The sequence below is a fragment of the Hevea brasiliensis genome, chromosome 9 (assembly GCF_030052815.1).
Source record: "Hevea brasiliensis isolate MT/VB/25A 57/8 chromosome 9, ASM3005281v1, whole genome shotgun sequence".
NCBI lineage: Eukaryota > Viridiplantae > Streptophyta > Magnoliopsida > Malpighiales > Euphorbiaceae > Hevea > Hevea brasiliensis.
In genome coordinates this window covers 30755900-30782363 of record NC_079501.1, presented here as the reverse complement: position 1 = coordinate 30782363, position 26464 = coordinate 30755900, and the positions used below count along the sequence as shown (strand labels likewise).

Below are 26464 nucleotides of genomic sequence, written 5' to 3'. Positions count from 1 at the left end.
ATAATGGATGTTTGAGAAATATTGTTGAGATTTTGGGATATTGGAGTTTGAGATGATGAAATAAAAATATTGGAAGTGTTTTTAACAGGTTCCGAAGAACGGTTTTCTCCATTTTTAGCCGGTACTCCGCCGGATTTTCTTTAAAATTTTCGGAACCTTAAATGAATGATACTTTTGATAAATGGTTTAAATAAATTGTATTTCATAAATTATATGCAAAAGCATTGTCTAAATTAATTGAGGAATATTAGAGTGTGCCGGTACACCAGGTGGCATTACTTACTCGGGTATACTGTACACGGGTAAGGGGTGTCACAGCTCAAAATGAATACATATATCTAATATCCATGGGCCCTACCAAAACGAACAGCTAAGGTGACCACTCTCCTGCTGCAGATCTGATCACTATTGGGCTCCGTCTCTAGTACCTACACATGAACAAATCAACGCGCTAAGCATATTACTTAGTGGTGCATTAATATATAATGAAAATAACTAAATAAATGGAAGTACATATTTCATATGTATAATACCATAATAGAAATGCATTTCATGATTTATCAGTGTTTTACAATTTATTGGTCTTTTCCACTTATTTGTATGATATTCAATCAAATTAATTCATTTCATTGCACAAGTAACCTATAACAGACTGTTTAAACTGAATACACGGGAATATACTAGTTAGACACTCCATGTGCCTATCATGTATACATCTGTCGGGTATAAAGCCAGCGGGCAGGCATGAAGCCAGTAAAATCATATAAGGCATAAAGCCATCGGGCAGTACTGTATCTGTAGTTCCTAATTGACATGTCAATCGATCCAACCCATACAAATAAGTCTAGGCATACAAGGGAAAATTTAGTATCTTTATGTGTTCATAAATTTCAATATCTTGTCACTTGTTTTATTTATGTTTCATAGCATTAGTACACTATTCATAGTGGGAACATAAATCCCAATGATATGTTCATGTAGATCATGTGATCATTAAACCATTTATATCAAGTTATTTTCACATTTCATAATTCAACTCCACAACCAACTTCAAAACTCAGCCAATTTTCATCAAATGGTCAATATTTGACCTCAACAATATCAATTAAACATTCCAACACAAAACCCCCAAATTTTCCCTCAAAACCCTAGCTTCTAATTCACGATTCATGCAACACATGCAGCATAACATGCCTTTCATATTTCTCACTTCACCAAAGCTAGAATCAAAGATTTAATTCATCAAAACATATCAAATCCTTACTTTCACAAGGCTGGCCAAATATTTAATTTTCATCAAATGGTCAATATTTGACCTCAACAATATCAATTAAACATTCCAGCACAAAACTCCCAAATTTTACTCAAAACCCTAGCTTCTAATTCATGATTCATGCAACACATGCAACATAACATGCCTTTCATATTTCTCACTTCACCAAAGCTAGAATCAAAGATTTAATTCATCAAAGCATATCAAATCCTCACTTTCACAAGGCTGGCCAAATTTCATGTCATTCAAACATCCATCAATTCCATCATTTTTCATTTAATTTCATTATATTTCATCATAGTTTCAACACTAGAAGAAGAAAGATCAAGGGATTTAACACTAACCTCACTTGCCCGATTCTTCAAGCTTCTAATCTTCAAGATTTCTTCTTTCTTTTATTTCAAAATCACTTCTCCAAGATCAATTAGCAAGGTTTTAAGTTGATGGATATGGAAAATATGGAAGGAATTCAAGAAAAATTAGAGCTTTAGAAAGCAACAATGGAGGAAGGCAAAGGGAAGAGTGGGGCGGCACATGTGAGGAAGGAAGAGAAGAAGAGAGCTTTTTTATTTTAGGGTTTTGTCTCTTACTTATATACTTATCCACTTTTTAAATTTTATTTTTTATTTGGTCATGCTTATGTCATAATTTTAATTAAGTTTATTTATTTATTTTTTTTTCTTCTTTTATTTACACATTTCTATTTAAATTTTCATCAAAATTTCTTCATATTTTATTACATTAATTTCACTTAATTTAATTAACATTTTGGTCAAAAATCAACTCTAAGAGTGAATTGACCAAAATGTCCTTCATCGGGATATAGTCCATTTCTTTCATTAATACCGATATTTTCCATAACTCAATGGTTACTTGATTTTTATTCTACTTATTTTCAATTATTTATCATCTTATTTTTAGTCCTCAAACTAGCTTTGAATAGTACTATTCACTGACTGAAAATAATACTATTTAGAACTCAAGAAATTCGGGGTGCTACAGTTGTGATGTGGGGTATGATCGTATCCTTGCAGGAGAGACAAAAGGTTACTACTATTGATGGTGATCTACAGAGTAGTGTCCCAAATGAGATTGTGGAGTGTGGTAGAGAGTTGTTGGCTCAGGTACCCTAAAGAGGGTATAACTTCCACTATAGAAATCATAAGTAATCATATCATAATAGACAAAACGTCTTTGAATTTAATGATAGGTTTGGGTACCCAGTACCTTAAGTTTGGCTATTTAAGTTGAAATGAGAAAATAAAATCCCTGTAAATCTCTATCTCGAGGTAGTAGAGGGTAGTATGTAGTCTAATAGCCAGGAATAGAGATTACACAGTGAATGATCAACTACTATTCCCTGAGTTCCTCCGTAGCCTCTTATTACTCAATATAAGAGTATACTCTAAGTAAAGGAAATGATAAGAATAGAAGTTAGTATAGATAAATCATAGAATATGTATATATATAGAAGAAGTGCCAAAGGAAGAGATAGAATAGTTGGATCAAATGCAGCAGGAAAGATAACCTGAATGCCAATAGAAGTACTGGCTAGAGTGGTTAGAGGACCAATTCTAAGCAACATCAAGGTGTTGATGACTTGATAAAGACAGTGAAGGGATATAAGTTTCTGACATGATAGTTAGGTTAAGAAAGAGAATAGAGCTAAAGAATAAAATAGTCAAAGCTTAGCTTTGGGTAAGATAAGTAAGTTGGCTGCATAATAAATTGAAAGGCCCAAATTAGGATAAGATTAGGAAGAGTAGAGTTAAGATACAGAGGAGGCAAATGCGATTCTAGGAAAGGAAAACGAGGTAAATAAAAAAGTAATGATAGAGAGCTTAGAAAAGGGCGATAATAGGTAAATGTTTATCAAGGCATGGAACTTCGAAGTGCAAAACTTAGAACATGTCATAATTGATGCAATGTTCGGAGCCTGAACTTGGAGTAGGATCTGAATTAGACTTTGTCTGCTTTCTGTCCCTAAGATAGAATAAGGGGCAATGGGACAAGGACCTTTCGATTGTTAATAGTATGAGGAAAGTTGGGTAAGGTAGGCAACCAAAGTAGGTAGTAACCAAAGGATGTGCAATGGTAACTTGAACTATCTTATCAGACAAATAAGAGAAATCAGTAGATAGTAAGTTAAATAAAACTCAACCTAATGGATTCAATTATGCTTGATGAGAGAAAAGAATGAGGGATAATGGCACAAAATTTGATGCTAGAATTCAGAATGGTGAGACTTAGAGTATGTAATTGGGAGTTAGGCAAATGTTTTCAATGTGACTAACTGGGTAACTTTGTGAGGAAACATGAGTGACAGTTTGATAATAGGTAACAGAACAATAGCATAGGATAAGACAAGTATAAATGTTACTCATAAGTTACTAAGAAGTACAAAGATTAAAGTAATGAATTTAAGACTAGAGATAGTTCTGGAAGGATTTGATAGTGAGAGGTATCTTCCAGAATATCACAGAAGACAGGGACATAGGATAATGATGCTAGGTATGAAATACAAATGGAGTGTAAACAGATATAGTAAATTATGAGATTATATGACAGGTAGAGCAGTGGTACAATAAGGAGTTGCTATAGTGAAATCCTGTAGGTAGAACACAATAATTGCTAAAAGATTATGAAAATTAAAGAGTAGGATCAAGAGATATGAGTAAATTTGAGGCTGAAGTCTGAAAAGCTATAGGCAATAGATGTGGCTATATCAAAAAGAACGAATGCATAAAGTATCTTGTCTGAGATTGTGGTACAACACCTATTTCTCACTACCATGATAGTTCAGGTGGAAATTATAAGTTCAAGGATACCTATCTAACTATGAAGTGCAATTATCTATAAAGGATAGTAGGAAATAATAATGTTTTGATGGTCATGTTAAAAATGAGATACAAAAAGAATCATCCATAGTGAATGGCCTGTGTTCCATAAAATGAGTAGTAGGTTAGTACTATAGTATGATACTATATGGTGGATATGCTGGTGAAAACCAATCGTAGAGTTAAGATTAAGAAATAATAAAAAGGTGTATTTTTACATTCCTAGAGTGAAAGAGTTTAGCTTTGATGCTGACAGGAGTGTAGCTTCATACAACTTAGTGTCAGCCATTAGCGCCAGAAAGATGTTGAGGTGTGGATGTTAAGGGTATTTGGCACTAGTGAGGAACACATCTGTTGAAAGTACTGATGTGGAAAATGTATCTGTTGTCAGAGAATTTGTAGATGTGTTTCCTAAGGAGCTTTCAAGATTGTTGTCGGATAGAGAAATAGAGTTCTGCATAGATATTGTTTTAGGTACAAATCCCTTTTTTATGCCACCTTACAGGATGGCACCAGCAGAGCTAAAGGAACTGAAGGATCAACTACAAGAGCTACTGGATAAGGAATTCATTCAGTCAAGTACTTCACCTTGGGGTGCTCCTATTCTATTTGTGAGGAAGAAGGATAGATCCTTGAGGCTGTGTATTGATTACAGATAGTTGAATAAAGTGATAGTTAAGAATAAATATCCACTTCCTCATATTGATAATCTATTTTATTAGCTGCAAGGGGCTAGATACTTTTCAAAAATAGACATACGGTCGGGTTATCACCAATTGAGGATCACAAGTGAGGATATACTAAAAACAACATTTAGGACAAGGTATGATCATTATGAGTCCTTGGTGATATCTTTTAGACTCACTAATGTACTGGCAGCCTTTATAAAATTAATGAACAGGGTGTTTAGGCCATTTTTAGATCGCTTTATTATTGTGTTCATACATGATATTTTGGTGTATTCTCAAACCGAGAAAGAACATGTTTGGCACCTAAGGATGGTGTTGCAAACTCTATGGGAGCATTAATTGTCTGTTGAAATTTCAAAATATGAGTTCTGGTTAGAGAGCATCTCATTCTTTGGACATGTGGTATCTAATGAAGGTATTCAGGTGGATCACAAGAAAATTGAAGTAGTAACTGATTGGCTTAGGCCTACTACAGTCACTGAGGTATGGAGTTTTCTGGGTCTAGCAGGCTACTATAGGCATTTTATGCAGAATTTCCCCAGAATAGCAACTCCTCTGACACGGTTGACTCAAAAGAATGTCCCATTCTTCTGGTTAGACGAATGTGAGGAAAGCTTTCAGAAGCTTAAGGAATGTCTAACTACAGCCCCTGTGTTGACATTGCCAGTGAGTAGAGAAGGATATGCAGTGTACTATGATGCTTCCAAAGTTGGGTTGGGGTGTGTTTTAATGCAGCACAGTAAGATAGTGGCTTATGCTTTAAGGCAGTTAAAGAAACACGAGCAAAACTACCCCATTCATGATCTAGAGATGGCGGCTATAGTCATTGCATTAAAGATTTGGAGGCACTATCATTAAAGTACATCTTCCAGCAGAGAGATTTAAATTAAGGCAGAGGAGATGGATGGAGCTTCTGAAGGATTATGATTGCACCATCCAATACCACCCGGGTAAGGCGAATGTGGTGGCAGATACCTTAAGTAGAAAATCTTCTGGCAGTTTAACACATATATTAGCGAAAAAGAGATCATTAATTAAGGAGATACATGAGTTCATGGATTATGGTCTGATCTTAGATATAATAGATGCAAGTGCACTTTTGGCACATTTTAGAATAAGGCTAGATCTGTGGGATAGAGTTAGAGTTTTCTAGCGTAGGGACCCACAATTAATGCAGATTGTGGAAAGAGTACAGCAAGAGGAAGATTGTGAATTTAGGTTTGATGGAGATGGTACCCTTAGGACATGTGTGCCAGATGTGGATAACCTAAAAAATGAGATTATGCAGGAGGCACACTACATGCCTTACAGTGTTCACTCAGGATCTACAAAGATGTACCATGATGTAAAAGATAGGTACTGGTGGAATGGCATAAAGAGAGACATAGTAGATTTCGTGTCTAGGTGTTTAACTTATCATAAAGTAAAGTTTGAGCTCGGAGGCTATCAAGAAAATTGTAGGAGATTCCCATCCTAGAGTGAAAGTGGGAAATGATCACCATAGATTTTATAACTAGGTTGCCTCGTACTACACGTCAGTATGACTCTATATGGGTGATTGTGGATCGTCTGACTAAGTCAGCTCACTTTTTACCTATACGGACTACTTATTCTGTTACTCAGTATACAAAGGTGTACATTTGGGAGATAGTCAGATTGCATGGAGTTTCTGCTTTTATAATATCTGAAAGAGGGCCCCAGTTCACTTCTTAGTTTTAGAGGAAACTTCAGAAGGCAGTTGGCACACAATTGAATTTTAGTATGGCTTTTCACCCACAGACAAATGGATAGTTTGAAAGGATAATTCAAATGTTGTAGGATATGCTTCACAGGTGTGTCATGGATTTTGGAGGTCAATGGGATGACCAGCTCCCATTAGTGGAATTTGCTTATAATAACAGCTATCATTCTAGTATTGAAATGATGCTCTATGAGGTATTATATGGCAAGAAGTGTAGGTCCCTTCTGTGTTAGGCAGGCAGAAGTTGGAGAGGCGAGAGTAGATGATTTAGATCTGGTGCAGTATACTTCAGAGACGATTCATTTGATCAAGGAACGTTTAAAGATAGCTTTCAGCAGACAGAAGAGCTATACAGATCCAAGGATGAAAGATGTAGAATTTGCAAGGGGTGATTATGTGATCTTAAAAGTCTCTCCTATGAAAGTGGTTAAGAGATTTGAAAAGAAAGGTAAGTTGGCACCCAGTTACATAGGACCTTTTGAGATCACGGATAGAGTGGGAGCAATTACTTATCGGTTAAAATTGCCACCAAACAATTCTCATCCACCCACTGTTCCATATTTCCATGCTTAGGAAATATGTTTCTGACCCTTTTCATGTGCTGCAACCAAACATAATAGAGTTAAATGAGAACTTGACTTTTAAGGAACAACAAGTGGTTATAGTGGATTATCAAATGAGGCAGCTTCGTCAAAATAGATCTCTATGGTTAAAGTCCTGTGGAGAAGTCAATCTGTAGAAGAATGCAACTGGGAGTCAGAGTGAGATATGCACAGTAAGTACCCATATTTATTTGATATGTAACTTTGTGTTATTATTCTACCTTGTGTAAAATTCAAGGATGAATTTTTTGTAAGGGAGGAAGAATGTAATACCTCGAATTTTTAAATAATTATTTTATGTGTAGTTATATGAATTTTGACTAGTTTGGCGGGCCTAGCTGAGACAATATGATGTTGTTGTGATGTGGGCTGAGGCCATTGGATTAGAAGTGTTGTTTGAGTTGCCTTGCAGGTTGGGTAAGTCATAGGTACAGGAAAAACTCTGCTGGATTTTCGACATAAATTTAAGATATCTTTAACTTTTTAACTTTTTTGTTTTATTTTAATATTAACAAATTCATAGATATAATTGTTTAAGTGATCTGGGTCAACCCTCCTCCTCCACCTAGCAGCTTCAGTGATCTCCGATTAATCTGTGAGTAGATATTGATTTTATTTATAATTTCAATATTATTATATATTCAAAGCATGCCCATTCATTCACTTATAAATATATATATATATATATATATAGCTAAATCTTAGGTACGGTTTATAATGCATCTTTATTTGATGAAATTATTGTGGATGTCACCTTAAGGTAATTTGGAGCTGTGTGCATGTATCGGAGTGCGTGTGGTATGATATTGGATATGGGTAGGACGGGTAGAACGGTTGGAGCTTGACTCGTTAGGAACCGATCCTTTTTGTGGATAAGTCGGAGTGAGTATGGCTTTGAGTTAATCTCGCTGACCCTTACATTTGGATTAGCAAGAGAAAATCCAGCTTGAGTTGATCTCGCAGGCAGATGTTAAAATTAAGAGAGCTGTATAGGAGATCAGCTCCCGTATGTATATATGATATGATTGATGTGACACACAGGTGTGTGAGTGCTTCAAATTATCTTTTGTGTGAATATTATTTGACTTATTTGGTAATATGTGTGTATATTGCATTTCATACAAAAGAATGCACTAAACTTAAATAATTATAGAAATTATATTTAAAATCAATATCTTACTCTATGAGTCGAATACTCACTCTTGTTCAACTATTTTTTTCCATGTAATAGGAGGGCTCTTTGAAATTAACTTACTTTTTTTTCTTGCAGGTTAACTAGTAGAAGTATAGGAGAGCTCTTTGAAATTAACATGATTTTTTTCTCGCAGGTTAACTAGCAGAAGTTTTATTATGATTTTATTTCCTTATTTTCTAATCCAGAATTCCACATGTGCTAGTATTAATTCTAAACTTGTTGAAACTGTAATAATTTGTTTCCTTTGAATTTGTAAAAATGGATATATATATATATATATATATATATATATATATATATATATATATATATATATATATTTAATTGTATAAGATGAGAAATTACTCTTATTTGATAATTTAAATTGTTTGAAGATTGTGAGGGTGAGCTGAACTTTTCAAATTAATATATTTTTGAGTTTATAGGTTAGGTGAGCTAAACTCTCCATTTGATAGTTCAATTTGTGGCTGAAATCTGTTCGTTTGTTTTCTTAGATTTAAGCTATAGTTATAGGTTTTATGGTTAGACTAAGAATAATTAGATTTACTATAAATTTTATAAGCCTTATATTGATCAAAATTTTAATGTCGATTCAGTCCATAATTTATATCATAATATTTAACATTAACAAAATTTTATAATATAATTATGAAAATATAAAATGCATAATAAATTTTTTGCATAGCGTACAAGCAAAACAAAATATAAAGACGTCAGTTTTCTGTTCCACTTTAAACTCGTGGCTACTAACTATTTGCCTATTCAAAGAAAAATCCGCTACCTTTCAAATTACTATTTTACCCATCAGAAACTGATTTTAAATTCCATTTTCACGAGATTATAAATTTATGCAAACAAATAAATTATTATAAATTTAGCTAAACAAAGTTGAAATAATTGAGAGGAATCAGAACAAAAACAGAACTTCGTAAAAGAAAAAAAAGAAAAAAAGAATTTTGTAGAGAAAATAATAACATAAAGAAAAGAGAGGATAGAACAACGTAGAAACCACAAACCATAAACCTGTCAACATCTCCCTCCTTCTTCCAGAACAATCTCTCTCTCTCTCTCTCTCTCTCTCTCTCTCCTTAGTAGGCAAATGGGATGAGAAACTCAAATCTCAAATCCAAGGGTCACAACTCACAATTCTAGTGGGTGACCATGTTTATTTAACATGATTAAAGATGAATACGAAATAATATAATTAATAAATTGTATTAAAAATTTAAATATAAATATAATATTTTATTATATAAATCTCATGAGATGATATAATTATTATTAATTTTATATTAAATTAATTTAATAAAATATAATTTAATATAAATTAGTTTATTTAATATAATTTAATAAATATCTTAATACATCCATTTAATAAAATTTAATATAGCTTAATACGACTTATTTAATATATCCTGGCAAATTTAATACTTTTAATATTTATAAATTAATATATTATGTGAAATTATACATTGATTTAATTATATATAAATTTAGTAATATATAAAAATATGCAATTTAATATTCAATAAATAAGCAATATTTCAATATTTAACTAATTAATATTTTAAAAATAAAGAAAAATAAAAACATTTAAACCAATATAATTTTTTAATTTTATATAAATTCATGAATTAAATAAAATTTAACATGAAAATAAAATTTAATTATATTAAAGCTCTAATATAATAAATACTTGAATTTTTATTTACTAGCTTATCGTTTTCTAATAATATAATTTATGAATTAATGGATTAGAATGGGTCGACAAGTTAACGGGTCAAAATAAATTAGTGGATCGTAAATCGACATGTGATATAAATAATAACATATATCATAAACATATTAAATCGAATTAGTGGATCAATTTGTAACACCATACAATTATTAGTATGTTATAAACGAGTTAATACAAACATAAATAAGCTTAATCTAAATCTTTTATTTTCATGTTATGTTCATGTCACATTCACTTATCATATATAAAATTGTCACCCTATTCTAATTTGATTATACCAAATGAATAATATCCGAATCAAGTTAAATTTTTATCTTTTTGCTCATTATTATATTAAGAGTATTCAATATTCACTAACTAAATATTTTCTTCCCACAAATATATAAATTTCACTTTCCTATGAATTAAAATTTATATCTAAACACTATTTTTCAATACTTCTTATATATTAATTTTTCTATTATATTAATCCCCATTAACTAAATAATAATCCATTTTAAGCTATGAAAAATTCTAAATTCTAGCTCCTTGGACAATTATATTTTATTCATAAAATTTGTTCATAACATTATATTTATTGATAATTTCTTTATTTAACAAATAAAGAAATTATCAATGAAAAACTCATATCTTTAGGCCACACAATTGTTTTTATTTATAATTAGAATCAATTGAATTTATATGCATTACAATTAAAATTTTATGTATAATTTTTTATATTAAGTTAATAAATTTTAAATTATTATTATTATTATTGAAATATTCTCATTTTCTAATAAAATTAAATTATAATTAATGAATGCGACTAATAAACAAGAGGTTCAGCAATTCTTACCCAACTTTAACATTATTGGGTTAAGGCTCAACAATTAATGACACTTAGCTATCTATAAAATGCCCTTATCTTCTACGGCCTTACAGGCTCTGAAGCTTTTACTTGCCTTTTCAGTGTGCTTTAACTCTACTTAGAGAGGGTCAAGAATCCATCTTTTTTCTTTGGGAGAGAGAGACGGATAGAGCAATGGAGGGCAAGGAAGAGGATGTTAGACTAGGAGCAAACAAATTCACAGAGAGGCAGCCCATAGGGACATCAGCCCAGACTGATAAGGACTACAAGGAGCCACCACCAGCTCCCCTGTTTGAGCCAGGTGAGCTATGCTCATGGTCCTTCTACAGGGCTGGGATTGCCGAGTTCATCGCTACTTTCTTGTTCCTCTACATCACCGTATTGACTGTCATGGGTTTCTCTAAGTCCACCAACAAGTGTGCCACTGTAGGTACCCAGGGTATTGCTTGGGCCTTTGGTGGTATGATCTTTGCCCTTGTCTACTGCACTGCTGGTATCTCAGGTAACAAAATGCCGCCTTCATTCTTTTTTTCCTGGGGTTTAGCTTTGTTTCGTTTCACATCTCTCTCTCTCTCTCTCTCTCTCTCTCAGTTTTGAGGTATAACTTTTGTGGGTATTTCTTGGATTTGCATCTTTATGAAAAAATTAGCCTTCTTTTTTATGTATTGGATAGGGGGTTTGAGTTTTATGCTTCTTTCTCGAACCAGTTACTTTTTATCATAGTTTACACTGCTTAATAACACTCTGATCAGGAACATTACTAACCAGATCTACATGTCTGCTGCAACAACAGGTGGACACATCAACCCAGCAGTGACCTTTGGTCTGTTTCTGGCAAGAAAGCTCTCCTTGACAAGGGCTCTGTTCTACATCATCATGCAATGCCTTGGTGCCATCTGTGGCGCTGGGGTGGTGAAAGGTTTTGAGGGAGATCGTGTATATGAGACTTTGGGTGGTGGAGCCAACGTTGTGGCTCATGGCTATACTAAGGGTGATGGTCTTGGTGCCGAGATTGTCGGCACCTTTGTTCTTGTCTACACTGTCTTCTCCGCCACCGATGCAAAGAGGAACGCCAGAGATTCTCATGTCCCTGTATGTATTCTTTTTTATTCTCCTCTTATATTTGGCTTTTATAATTATATTCTGTAGCGGCTTGATTCTTTGTGGTATATGTGTCTGATAATTTTAGCATAAATTATGTGGTTAAATGCATTAGTAGCAGAAATTATTCTTAGTTATCTGATTGCTTGATTCTCCAAATTCTAGGCTCTGCAACATTTGTGTGATTCTTAATTGCTGAAGTAAACTCAGACAATTGGTTTTTCACTCATGGGTTAGTGAACTCTTGTAAACTTTGTATGGGAAGTGGCTGACAGCCAGTAATTTGCCATTTTCTGCTCATGAAGTTGATGATTTCAGCAGCAACCTTATAATTTTGCATTTGCATTGGTGATGGTCGAGTAGTGATTTTGGTGTAGTGACCTATGCTTGCCATACTAGGATGTTTGCATTATCTGTGGCATATATATATATATATTGAATTTTTTATACAAGAAAATATCCTACATGAGTTGGAAGTGAGGCCTCGTTATTAATTAGGTGGTGTTGCCTTTGCTTCTTCCTTGTGCTCAGCTAGAAATTCTTACGTGGGTTTTGGTTTATCATAAAACATAGCAGACCAGGTGCATGTGTCTAATAGAAATAGTCAAGATTCTGCTATCAGTAACAGTACAGAACCTTGGCTATCTCTATTAGCTTCCCGTGCATGACTTAATGGAAAATATCTTGCCCAAATTTGGTGTATGTATACCAACACTCATATGGAGTGACATCTATTTGTACACTGGGACTCGCCCCATGATGGTTTTGGCATACTTACATCATTTTTAGACAAGAATGGCACAAAGTCATCAATCTATTTAATTTCCATTTATAATTTGAACAAAATTAATGTTATTTACTGTGTGCTACCGCATAATGAATTTTTTTCGATGATATAATGATGGTAAATGGTTGATGGCTGCATGTCTCTCATTATCAAATGTGTATAAATCAGTTTACACTTTTCATACATGTTGTATTTGGAAAACTAGAGGGCAATGCATATTCTGCTTTGTTCTGAGAGTGGAGTGTTAATATTTTTGGTTAATTATGACTGTATGAGATGGAAGTTGTGAGACAATGTGCTTAAATCCTTTCTCATACTGAGGTAGCGAGTATTCATTGAAATTTCAAATTCTTCTTAAGCCCATCTAAAATTCAAACACAACGTCAATGTGAAAAAAGGTTATGAACTCAGTCCAATGGTTTCTTGTATGATGATGTGTGGTGTTATGAGTTTAATTTGGTTCAGTTTTGACCTTTTGCTTTTCACTTAAGCAGTATATATAGAGTTTTTAAAGATTCTGAAAACAAGAGATACACAATTGCCAAACTGGTCAAAATCAAATGGAGGGAGCAGCTTTCTATGTTTAAAATTTTTCTTTATGCAATGTTGCCCTCATAAGTTGTGTGAACATTTGATGCCCTTTCCTTGAGCATGCCATAGCTTGCCAAATGTCCAGTCCAGTCATGGACCATATAAGTGATAACTAATCTTGAGGTCACCTGATATGGGATGGTTTATGATTGAACTAGGTTGGCAATTTGGTCTTGCTCATTGCTAGAAAAGGCATTTTGTTGATTGATTAAACTCCGGTGTTCCTTAAATCTGAATTGTGAAGCAAGTGCAATAATGTGGAAGCCATGATTGGACTTCTCTCACTAGAAAATTCTCTGATCATTTTGCAGATTTTGGCTCCTCTTCCCATTGGGTTTGCTGTGTTCTTGGTTCATTTGGCCACCATCCCCATCACTGGAACTGGCATTAACCCAGCCAGGAGCCTTGGAGCTGCTATCATCTTCAACAAAGACCACGCATGGGATGACCATGTAAGTATTTTGACACTAGGGTGGATTTTAGAGCAACTTTCACTGAATGAGTAGTAGATGCTTCACTACAAAGATAATAATTTCTCGTATCTTGATAAGCAGTCTTTTATTCTTTGTGTTCTACCTATGTTGTACAGTGGATTTTCTGGGTTGGGCCCTTCATTGGAGCTGCCCTTGCTGCTGTGTACCACCAGATAGTCATCAGAGCTATCCCTTTCAAGGCTAGAGCTTAATGTTTTTACCATCTTAGTCATCAGAGGCCGCCTTTGAGTCTTATCAAACACTTCTCCCTTGGTGTTCTCCTCTTCATTTCTTTTGTTGTGTATTTTTGTTTCTATCCCTCCATGTGAATCTGGTATTTGGAGTGTTATCACGAGTGTAAATTATCTAGTGTTGCTGTATTATTGTGACACCCACTGAATGCAGAAATCCCTTTTATCTTTAATCTTTGCTTTTTCCTAAGCAAATCTTGTCCCATATAATAATGTCTGCCAAGTGCCAAGCGTAGAGAATAATGGGTCTGATGAAGTGGACTCCCCATCCACTGTTGGGTACTTCCCGCCTGTTCCAACTTCAATTAGCCATTTTGACTCTTGAGACTTGACGGTGGCCGTCCTTCGTTAAACCTAATTGCTAAACGCCTTCACACCGTTAATTATATTTTGGTGGATGACATATATGTTCACATTAAAAATTAAAGCCTTTTGGATATTTTACCACTTAAATCATTTTAATTTTGACAAAATTAATCAATACTTAAAAAATTTTAAAAAAATTTTATTCAATTTTGAAGTTAAATTTAGCAAATTAACTTCTATACTAATGGAAAAGTTTAATTTAATTTATTTTTAATTTTTTATTTAAATTAAGTTAAAATTTTTAATTTAGTTCAAAAATTAAAATTTATGAATTAAAATTTTTGATTTTTTAAAATTAAAAATTTTAATTTTTTAATTTTAAAATTAAAATTTTTACTTCTTAATTTATATCTAAAAAATAAAGAAAATTAATTTTTTAATTTTCTTTATTTTTAAGTTAAATTAAGTTTACGTTAAAATTTTTAAATTAAATTAAATAAAAAATTAAAAATAAATTAAATAAAACTTTTTTAATGAATGTAAAAGTATAATTAAACTTTATAGAGAAGTGTATTTCCTACGTGATATTTATTTTCATTAGATGATAAAGCTTACATGCTACATCAATTAATCGCTCTCTACGGTAACCAGAATTATCCCATAAGCTTTCTTCCCACCAAGCTCATCTCCGAGCCTTCCAAAGAAGAGTTGTCCAACTAGGGTTCCAAACAAAGCAATAGTCTGTAGATTTTTTTTCTGGTTCTGAAATGGATACCTCTCATAACTCTAATTTTTTTTTTTTAATAAAAAAAATAAAATAGGATTAAAGTAAGGTAGAAGTTATTACACAGATAATAAATTACTATGAAATAAGCTTAAACATATAAAATAAAAAATACATGAATGGTCCATGGGCTTTCTCTTAACTAGGGTTTTGTCTCCTTTGGACTGGGCTTTCTTTTAGCTGAGTTGGGTTCTTGTATTACATAGATCTTTCGCCCATGGGCCTCTTTGTACTGGGCCTACTGGTTTTATTTTTAATGAATCAATCTAGTATCTGCCAATCAAAAAATAAATAAATAAAAAAGATAATAAATAAATTTTAATTATTAGAATTTTTTTTCTGTAATACACGCCAAACGTTATTCTTGTTATGTATACTGTGATTTATTTTTTTTTTTAATAATTTTTTGTTAATTTTTTTATATAATATAATATTATTATAGTATTATAAATATTATATTTAATTATTTAATTTAATATATTAATTTTAATATTATTTTAATTAATTATATAGATAAAAAATTTATTCATTTAAAATTACTATATTTTTATTAAATCATATTTTGATGAAAGTTATGTGTTACGTATAATAATAACATAATTATAAATTTAATTGGGTGTATTTAGTAGAAGGTTATAAAATTAATAGTTAAATACTATCCTTATAAGTTTTAATATCTGAGGAGGGTAAATATTAACTTAGGCCTCTAAAGTTAACATTTAATATTTCAATAAAGTATAAATATTAATTATGTGAAAAGTTAATCTATTCTTTTTTAAGTATCCAAATAATATTAATGAGGATTAAAAATTATAAGGGTAATAATTACTCTTTGTTAACCTCGTACCAAATCCTAAATGTGATATAATAAAAAATAATATAATAATAAATTTTAAAAATATAAATGAATGAAGATATTTAAAAATTAAAATAAATTTGTAAAACAATTGCAAGTTAATTCATTGAATTAAATTTATTCAAACTTTGTTATTTTAATTTTTAAACTAAAAAAAATTGATTTGCCTATATTATATTTTTTTATTTTAAAATAATATTAATTTACATAATGAGGTATTGCATAAGTTAGATTAATGTGAAAAAAATTAGAGAAATGGGATCATTTTTAAAATACATTTTGTAGTTTAAATTTTTATTTTCATTATATTAATATCTTGAAATTTTATATTGTTATATTGTTTAATGCAAATAATTTTAAAACCTAAATAAGCTTTTTTTTTTTAAATTATAGATTGTATATGTTATAAATACATTATTGATTAAAATATAAATTTAATCATACATTTTTAACTAATTCATATTAATTATATAATTAATACTCTCAAGTAGTCAAATTGTTTTTTTTTTCTTCCTTTTTTTATCTTTCTCTTATTTTTATTATTTTAAAAATTCAAAACATAACACATTAAAATTAATATTGAAAGGAGCTTACATAAATATATGTAAAAATATAATTAGATTTTCTTATAATTTTATGGTTAAAATCAACATCTAACCAAGATTGACTAATAAATTAAAATAATAAATATGTTCATGCACATAAGGATATTAATAAATTATAATTTATGTACATTTAAACTAACTAGACCAAAAAAATTAAAATATAATATAATCATATGTAAAATGTATTTTTTTATATAAAAATGATATTAATTATCCCAAATATTATAAGATGCATTAAAATTAAATATGAAAAAATAGGAAAATTAGGAAAATTAATCTATCTTTGTAACACCTCTAATTTTTAAAATACTTATTTTATGTGTAAATATTAATATTTTATTTTATCAAAATTTTGGAAATCTATATGGATTTTTTTAAATTTTAGAAATTGGGTTTAATTTTTCAAAGTTAATAAAATTTGTTAATTTTTAAAAATTAATTTAAAGACCACGTAGCAAAATTAAAAATATATTTAGACCTCCTGAATTTTTCTGAGTTTTTTAAAATTTTTTTCGAAATTTTTAGGCCTCGTTTTTTGTTCCAGGGTAGAGTAAAAATTCAATTTTGAGTTTCCTAAATCAAACCAGGCTGGATTGGACCGACCGAATCGGACCAGTCTTTTTTTTCTTTCCTTCTTCTTTCTCTCACGGGACTCCTCCTCCTTCTCCCCTTCGTTTCTCTCTCCTCCCTCCTCCCTTGACTGGCCGACCACCTCTCCCTCCACCCTAGCTCGCGTGGTGCCCCACCTGGAAGTCTTTCCCTTGCAGGTCGCCGCTCAGATCATCGAAAATAACCCTTGCAGGTCCCTTGCAGGCGCAGCACCTCGCTCTTTTCTAGCTAAAATCAGGTCGATCAGACTACCAATCAGACCGAGTCTTGTCCTAAACATCTTCTACTCGTTGAGAGCTTTCCATAGACACCAAGATCACCAATTTTCATTGAGTATTTTGTCTAATTTTTACTCGAAAAGTTTTAGCTAATTTTGACTTTTGGGTTAAATTTATCCCAAACCGGAAATTCCACTGGAAATCCGAGAGTACCGGCGTGCTCTACACATTGAGAGCTTCGCGAGGATATAAATTTCAAAATTTTTCGACACTAAAATTTTGATAGGTCCCACGAGCTTCATTGTGATTTTTCGAGCTTTTAAACAAGCTTAATTAATTCCGTAAATATTTTTTTCTAACTCTTAGTGTTGTGAGCTTCGTGTAGGTACTTTTCATTCCGTGGAAATTCACAGTTGCTCGGGTCTGCAATTTCAGGCGGGACAGATAGGCTGCCGGAAAAACTTTAAAATTGAGTCTAAATTATAGGCTACCCCACCATTTTCAGACACCTTGGACGCGTCCTAAGTGCTGGAATTGGTGTAGGTAAAACCGAAACCTAAGTTTTCTCTATTATTGAGTACTTGAATTAGATTAACAAATTCATAAAATATTCGTGGTAGGTTAAAAAATTATAATTCCTTTTGTATTAGCTTAGTAATATTGCTAAGGACCACAGGGCATAATTTTAAAATTTTTAAAGCTCGTTTAGGTGGTTTTTACTAAAAAGTTAGCTCCGAGGACTAAAATATAATTTTTTCATATTATGAGTTTTGACTGAGTTGGAGGGCCCAGGAGGGGCCATATGTTATCGATGTGTTGTGGTTATTGGAAATTGAGAATTAAAAGTGTTATTTGAACTTTTTTGCAAGATGGGTAGGTCCTAGGTATAGGGAAAACTCTGTTGGATTTTCAGCAAATCCTTAGGGCTGTCTTTTGATTCTTTACAGCTTTGTTTCAAGTTGTTTACTGATAAATTTTGATATATTGTTTAGGTGAGCCGGGACAATCTTCTTCTTCCGCCCAGCCACTGCAGTGACTCTTAAAGTGTAGTGAGTAGATATCTATTTTATTTATAATTTCAATATTATTATATTTCTGACCTGCTCATGCATTACTTATACTTATATTTATGTAGTTAAATATTAGGCATGTCTTGTTTTGCATTTATACTTGATGATATTTCCTCGGTTGCTATGTTTTGATAGTCTGTAGCTGTGTGTGTGAGTTGGTGTGTATGTGAAGTGTATGGATATGGGTAGGATGGGTAGATGCGGCTGTAACTTGACTCGCTGGAATCCGATCCTTATTATAGATAAGTCAAGATAGGCACGGCTTTGAGTTGATCTCGCTGGCCCCTACATTTGGATAATAAGAGAAAGTTCGGCTTTGAGTTGATTTCCCTGGCAGAAGCTGAAACTAAGAGAGCTGGATACGGAGATCAGCTCCTCATATATGTATATGTGAGTATGAATATGACATGGGTGCATGAGTGTTCCATATTATCTTTTATGTGGCATGACTTATTATATGACTTGTATGAAGATGAAACATTTCATTCCTAACGATACATTAGAATAAGATGGTTATAGAAATTGTAAGTAAAATAAATATTTACTCTTTGAGTCGAACACTTACTCTATTCACTATTTTTCCATGTTATAGGAGAGTTCTTTCCTTGAGTTTAACCTGTTTTTATTCTTCGCAGGTATACTTGCTATTAATTTTATGTTTTGTACTGTTAAATATAAATTCTAGTCCTCCGCATGTGTAGAAACATATCATTTAGTTTGGGACTATAATATTTATCAATTTGGGATTGCAATCTATAAACTTTAGGTATGTGTAATTGTGTGGTTGGTTATTTATGATGGATTAGGGAGTTGAGCTCCCATTGATTTTATTTTGGATGATGGATGATTAATGAGTGAGCTGAGCTCCTCAAATGTATTCTTATTGAGATTACAGGTCAGGTGAGTTAATAACTCCTCGTTGGATAGTCCCTTTTATGACTGAACTATGTCCGGTTGATTTCTTAAAATTGGGCTCAATATGGGCTTACTGATGGGTTAGGGTTTAGTTGGGCTTATTACAGGCTTCGGGGGCCTTATGCTGACCCAAGTCCTAGTGCCAGTCTGGCCCATAATTTGGGTCGTAATAATTTTAATTTATATTTAATTTAAATAATATAAAACTCTCGTGGGACACTTAGTAGTTAGTTTTTAGGCTATTTTTACGTATGTGACACTTATCAGATTAAAAATTATATTTTTTCTCTATTAACTTCAACAATTATTAATACCAAAAAAAATTTAATTTAGTTATGTATCTACTCACAGCCATGATAATTTAAATTAAACATATCGATACTTTAATAACATAAAACTTATTTATTCAAAATTATTAATTTATAAAATATACCTTTTTACTTTGATAAATAACATGGTAACATAAATATCTTAAAAATTAGTTATTAAAAGTCGCAAGTGAATTTTATATTAGTTGAATTAAAGATAAGGATGGTATGACATATTAAAGTTTAGGTATATATCCTGAAATTAATGTGCCATCTATATTACTTATCGGTGAAAGTAGTTATATGTAATAATTAAATAATAATTAGCTTAAAAACGATTTTCAACCACTCATCGCGATATTTGACTTCGACTTTAAGCGGGCAAATCTTGATAGGCTCAGATTTTCTTGATTACGCCAATTTCAATACTTTTTTTTTGCAATCATTTTCGCCGGAACTAAAACTCGATAACTCACGATCTTGAAGGCAAATTCAGTACTATTAAATTAAAAATTATTAAATTAAAATGATACAGATGAAAGGGTTATAATTAATTTTTCATTTATAAAGTAATTAATTTTATCTTTTATAGGTAAATTTACCCTTTCTAAATTTTATTTAATTTTTTTTATATAAGAAATTATTTCCTAATTTTATCTTTTATATTTTTTTATATAACAAAATTAACTTATCATATTAAATAATAACTTTTATTCGAGAATGTATTTATTTTATTTTATAAGCTGATTAATAAATAAGCTCTAAGATTTTGATGTAATAAATTTTGCAAATTAGAGAAATGGGATCATTTTTAAAATACATTTTGTAGTTTAAATTTTTATTTTCATTATATTAATATCTTGAAATTTTATATTGTTATATTGTTTAATGCAAATAATTTTAAAACCTAAATTAGCTTTTTTTTTTAAATTATTGATTATATATGTTATAAATACATTATTGATTACAATATAAATTTAATCATACATTTTCAACTAATTCATATTAATTATATAATTAATACTCTCAAGTAGTCAAATTATTTTTTTTTCCTTTTTTTTTATCTTTCTCTTATTTTTATTATTTTAAAAATTCAAAACATAACACATTAAAATTAATATTGAAAGGAGCTTACATAAATATACGTAAAAATATAATTAAATTTTCTTATAATTTTATGGTCAAAATCAACATCTAATCAAGATTGACTAATAAATTAAAATAATAAATATATTCATGCACATAAGGATATTAATAAATTATAATTTATGTACATTTAAACTAAATAGACCAAAAAAATTAAAATATAATACAATCATATGTAAAATGTATTTTTTATATAAAAATGATATTAATTATCCCAAATATTATAAGATGCATCAATATTAAATATGAAAAAATAGGAAAATTAATCTATCTTTGTAACACCCCTAATTTTTAAAATACTTATTTTATGTGTAAATATTAATATTTTATTTTATTAAAATTTTGGAAATCTATATGGAATTTTTAAAATTTTAGAAATCGGGTTTAATTTTTCAAAGTTAATAAAATTTGTTAATTTTTAAAAATTAATTTAAAGACCACGTAGCAAAATTAAAAATATATTTAGACCTCCAGAATTTTTTTGAGTTTTTTCGAAATTTTTAGGCCTCATTTTTTATTTCAGGGCAGAGTAAAAATTTAATTTTGAGTTTCCTAAATCAAACCAGGCCAGATTGGACGGACCGAATCGGACCAGTCTTCTTTTTCTTTCCTTCTTCTTTCTCCCGCGGGACTCCTCCTCCTTCTCCCATTCATTTCTGTCTCCTCCCTCCTCCCTTGACTGGCCGACCACCTCTCCCTCCACCCTAGCTCGCGTGGTGCCCCACCTGGAAGTCTTCCCCTCGCCGATCGCCGCTCAGATCATCGAAAATAACCCATTTTCTTCCCTTTTCTCGTGCGCAGTGCTTCCCTCTTTTTTGGCTAAAATCAGGTCGATCCGACTACCAATCAGACCGAGTCTTGTCCCAAACATCTTCTACTCGTTGAGAGCTTTCCATAGGCACCAAGATCACCCATTTTCATTAAGTATTTTGGCTAATTTTTACTCGGAAAGTTTTAGCCAATTTTGACTTTTAGGCTAAATTTATCCCAAACCGGAAACCTCACTGGAAATCCGAGAGTACCGGTGTGCTCTACACATCGAGAGCTTCGCGATGATATAAATTTCAAAATTTTTTGACACCAAAATTTTGGTAGGTCCCATGAGCTTCATTGTGATTTTTCGAGCTTTTAAACAAGCTTAATTAATTCCGTAAATGTTTTTTTTCTAACTCTTAATGTTGTGGGCTTCGCATAGGTACCTTCGTTTCGTGGAAATTCACAGTTACTCAGGTCTGCAATTTCAGGCGGGACAAATAGGCTGCCGAAAAAACTTCAAAATCGAGTTTAAATTATAGGCTACCCCATCATTTTCAGATGCCCTAGACTCGTCCTAAGTGCTGGAATTGGTATAGGTAAAACCGAAACCTAAGTTTTCTCAATTATTGAGTACTTGAATTAGATTAACAAATTCATAAAATATTCATAGTAGGTTAAAAAATTATAATTCATTTTGTATTAGCTTAGCAATATTGCTAAGGACCACAGGGCATAATTTTAGAATTTTTAAAGCTCGTTTAGGTGGTTTTTACTAAAAAGTTAGCTCCGGGGACTAAAATATAATTTTTCTATATTATGAGTTTTGACTGATTTGGAGGGCCTAAGAGGGGCCATATGTTATTGATGTGTTGTGGTTGTTGGAAATTGAGAATTAAAAGTGTTATTTGAACTTTTTTGCAGGATGGGTAGGTCCTAGGTATAAGGAAAACTCTGCCGAATTTTCAGCAAATCCTTAGAGCTGTCTTTTGATTCTCTACAGCTTTGTTTTAAGTTGTTTATTAATAAATTTTAATATATTGTTTAGATGAGCCGGGACAATCTTCTTCATCCGCCCAGCCACTGCAATGACTCTTAAAGTGTAGTGAGTAAATATCTATTTTATTTATAATTTCAATAATATTAAAGTTCTGACCTGCTCATGCATCACTTATACTTATATTTATATAGTTAAATATTAGGCATGTATTGTTTTGCATTTATACTTGATGATATTTCCTCGGTTGCTATGTTTTGATAATCTGTGTGTGTGAGTTGGTGTGTATGTGGAGTGTATGGATATGGGTAGGATGGGTAGATACGGCTGAAACTTGACTCGCTGGAACCCGATCCTTATTATAGATAAGTCAAGATAGGCACGGCTTTGAGTTGATCTCGCTGGCCCCCACATTTGGATAATAAGAGAAAGTCCGGCTTTGAGTTGATCTCCCTGGCAGAGGCTGAAACTAAGAGAGCTTGATACGGAGATCAGCTCCCCATATATGTATATGTGAGTATGAATATGACATGGGTGCATGAGTGCTCCATATTATCTTTTATGTGGCATGACTTATTATATGACTTGTATGAAGATGAGACATTTCATTCCTAACGATGCATTAGAATTAGATAGTTATAGAAATTGTAAGTAAAATAAATATTTACTCTTTTAGTCGAACGCTTACTCTATTCACTATTTTTCCATGTTACAGAAGAGTTCTTTCCTTGAGTTTAACCTGTTTTTATTCTTCGCATGTCTACTTGCTATTAATTTTATGTTTTGTACTGTTAAATATAAATTCTAGTCCTCCGCATGTGTAGAAACATATCATTTAGTTTGGGACTGTAATATTTATCAATTTGGGATTACAATCTATAAACTTTAGGTATGTGTAATTGTGTGATTGGATACTTATGATGGATGAGGGAGTTGAGCTCCCAATGATTTTATTTTGGATGATGGATGATTAATGAGTGAGCTGAGCTCCTCAAATGTATTTTTGTTGAGATTACAGGTCAGGTGAGTTAATAACTCCCCGTTGGATAGTTCCTTTTATGATTGAACTCTGTCCGATTGATTTTTTAAAATTATGCTCAATATGGGCTTACTGATGGGTTAGGGTTTAGTTGGGCTTATCACGGGCTTCGGGGGCTTTATGCTGACCCAAATCCTAGTGCCAGTCCGACCCATAATTTGGGTCGTAACAATTTTAACTTATATAAATATTATTAAATTTGTAAGGATATTGGTTTCATTTGATATAATAAATAATATAAATAATGAAGAATATTTTTAGCAAAATCAATGTCCTTCTTCCCCCTTCGTGCATTTATGTACATTTAGATACATTTAGATAGCAAAATCAATAAATAATTTATTACTAAACATATTAGCAATGACTTTGTATAGAATAGTTTCTTATTGCTTAAAGTATTAGCAACGAATGTATTATCGCTAAAAGTAATTAACGATAGATCTTTGTCACTAATAATTTGTCACTAATTTATGTTATTAGTGGCAAATATATACAATTGTAGCTATAAACACATTTTTATTAATATTTTTATAAATAATATTTGATTATGAAGGGTATTATTGGTAATTTTAATGTTCTCGCTTCATATATTTATATATTATAGATATAGATTATAGATAGCACAAAACTCTCATTAATACTTAATTTAAGTAATATAAAACTCTCGTGGGACACTTAGTAGTTAGTTTTTAGGCTATTTTTATGTATGTGACACTTATCAGATTAAAAATTATATTTTTCTCTATTAACTTTAATAATTATTAAAATAAAAAAAATTTAATTCAGTTATGTATCTACTCACAATTATGATAATTTAAATTAAACAAATCGATACTTTAATAACATAAAACTTATTTATTTAAAATTATTAATTTATAAAACATACCTTTTTACTTTGATAAATAACACGGTAACATAAATATCTTAAAAATTAGTTATTAAAAATGGCAAGTGGATTTTATATTAGTTGAATTAAAGATAAGGATGGTATGACATATTAAAGTTTAGGTATATATCCTGAAATTAATGTGCCATCTATATCACTTATCGGTGAAAGTCGTTATATGTAATAATTAAATAATAATTAGCTTAAAAACGATTTTCAACCACTCATCGCGATATTTGACTTCGACTTTAAGGCGGTAAATCTTTATGGGCTCAGATTTTCTTGATTACGCCAATTTCAATGCTTTTTGTTTGCAATCATTTTCACCGGAACTAAAACTCGATAACTCACGATCTTGAAGGCAAATTCAGTACTATTAAATTAAAAATCATTAAATTAAAATGATACAGATGAAAGGGTTATAACTAAATTTTCATTTATAAAGTAATTAATTTTATCTTTTATAGGTAAATTTACCCTTTCTATACTTTATTTAATTTTTTTATATAAGAAATTATTTCCTAATTTTATCTTTTATATTTTTTTATATAACAAAATTAGCTTATCATATTAAATAATAACTTTTATTTAAGAATGTATTTATTTTATTTTATAAGCTGGTTAATAAATAAGCTCCAAGGTTTGATGTAATAAATTTTGCATATTCTTTTGTACTATTTAAGATATGTATAATTTTAGCTACTTTTTAGCATTATGATTGTTACTGTCTAGTTTTGCATTAATGTAATATTAATAAGGCTATGCCTATTTTATGAAATAGTATATGTTCAAGTAAATATTTAAATGAAAGTGTTGAAAGATCCCATTTGCACATATTCCATCTTTAAATGAAAGGATATGGATGATTATGATTAAAGGATTGCCTTGACCTTATGAAATGTGTATAATGAAAATGGGAAGTGAAATCTGATGGTAAATTGGAAGAATTCAATGGAAACAATGCTTTATATAAACGTATGTATGATCTCATACTTGTATGTCTATGAAGATAAAGTAAGGGTAAAGAAGTAAGGTTAAGGTTTCAGGCTAATTACGAGTTCTAGTGACTTTATACTTACTTGTGCCCTATCACGAGTAATGGTCCTATATTTGGGTCATTATAAAAAATATTACATAAACATACCTTTTGTTGCAAGTAAAGAATAATAGGAGAGGGTTACCCCTAACAGTGACTCCACCCAACAGTGACAAACTATAGCACTTCAACTGTAAATTATGGATAATTAACCTTTGTGTTGTACTCATTTCCTTGATTCAAATAATCAATGAAGACTTGAATTTGAAAGCTTTTGAGGCTTTGATTTTGATAGATTAATCCTAGCGTAATCACGATGGTAAGTTAAACTGAGAATTTTGGATAAATTATGTTTTATTTTATATTTTTTAGTTTATGTTTATATGAGACTCACTTGTCACATTTGATTCAGTGCACAGGAAGATATTAACATGTCAATAGTCAATGACATTGTTTACCAATTTATCCTTTAAGTGCTAATGGCATCATAGGCCCTTAAGTAAAAAAAGAGAAAATAAAATAAAATAAAATAAAATCCTTTTAACGAAACGTTGAAACTACATGATACTAAAATACACTTTTCCTTTTATTTTTTATATATTTTTTCTTTATAATTTATTTAATTATTTAAACATTTTTCCTTATAATTTATTTAATTTAATTATTTAAACACTTTCGTATATAAACTAAAATTTATATGATCATTTGCTAAAATTATTAGTGACAGATATACTATCGTTAAAGGTAGTTAGCAACAAATTTTTTATTATTAATTTATATTATGGCGATAATATAAATATGTTTTCATTGG

The 26464-nt window shown here is 30.9% G+C and overlaps 1 protein-coding gene across 1 annotated transcript; it reads left to right on the top strand.

The window, feature by feature from the left end:
* Window positions 1-10951: 10951 nt before the first annotated feature.
* On the top strand, window positions 10952-14298 carry LOC110651945 (aquaporin PIP1-3). Its single transcript, XM_021807425.2, has 4 exons — window positions 10952-11424; window positions 11716-12014; window positions 13713-13853; window positions 13991-14298. The coding sequence occupies exons 1-4, from the start codon at window positions 11097-11099 to the stop codon at window positions 14084-14086; spliced, it is 864 nt and encodes a 287-aa protein (XP_021663117.2). The 5' UTR covers window positions 10952-11096; the 3' UTR covers window positions 14087-14298.
* Window positions 14299-26464: the final 12166 nt, after the last annotated feature.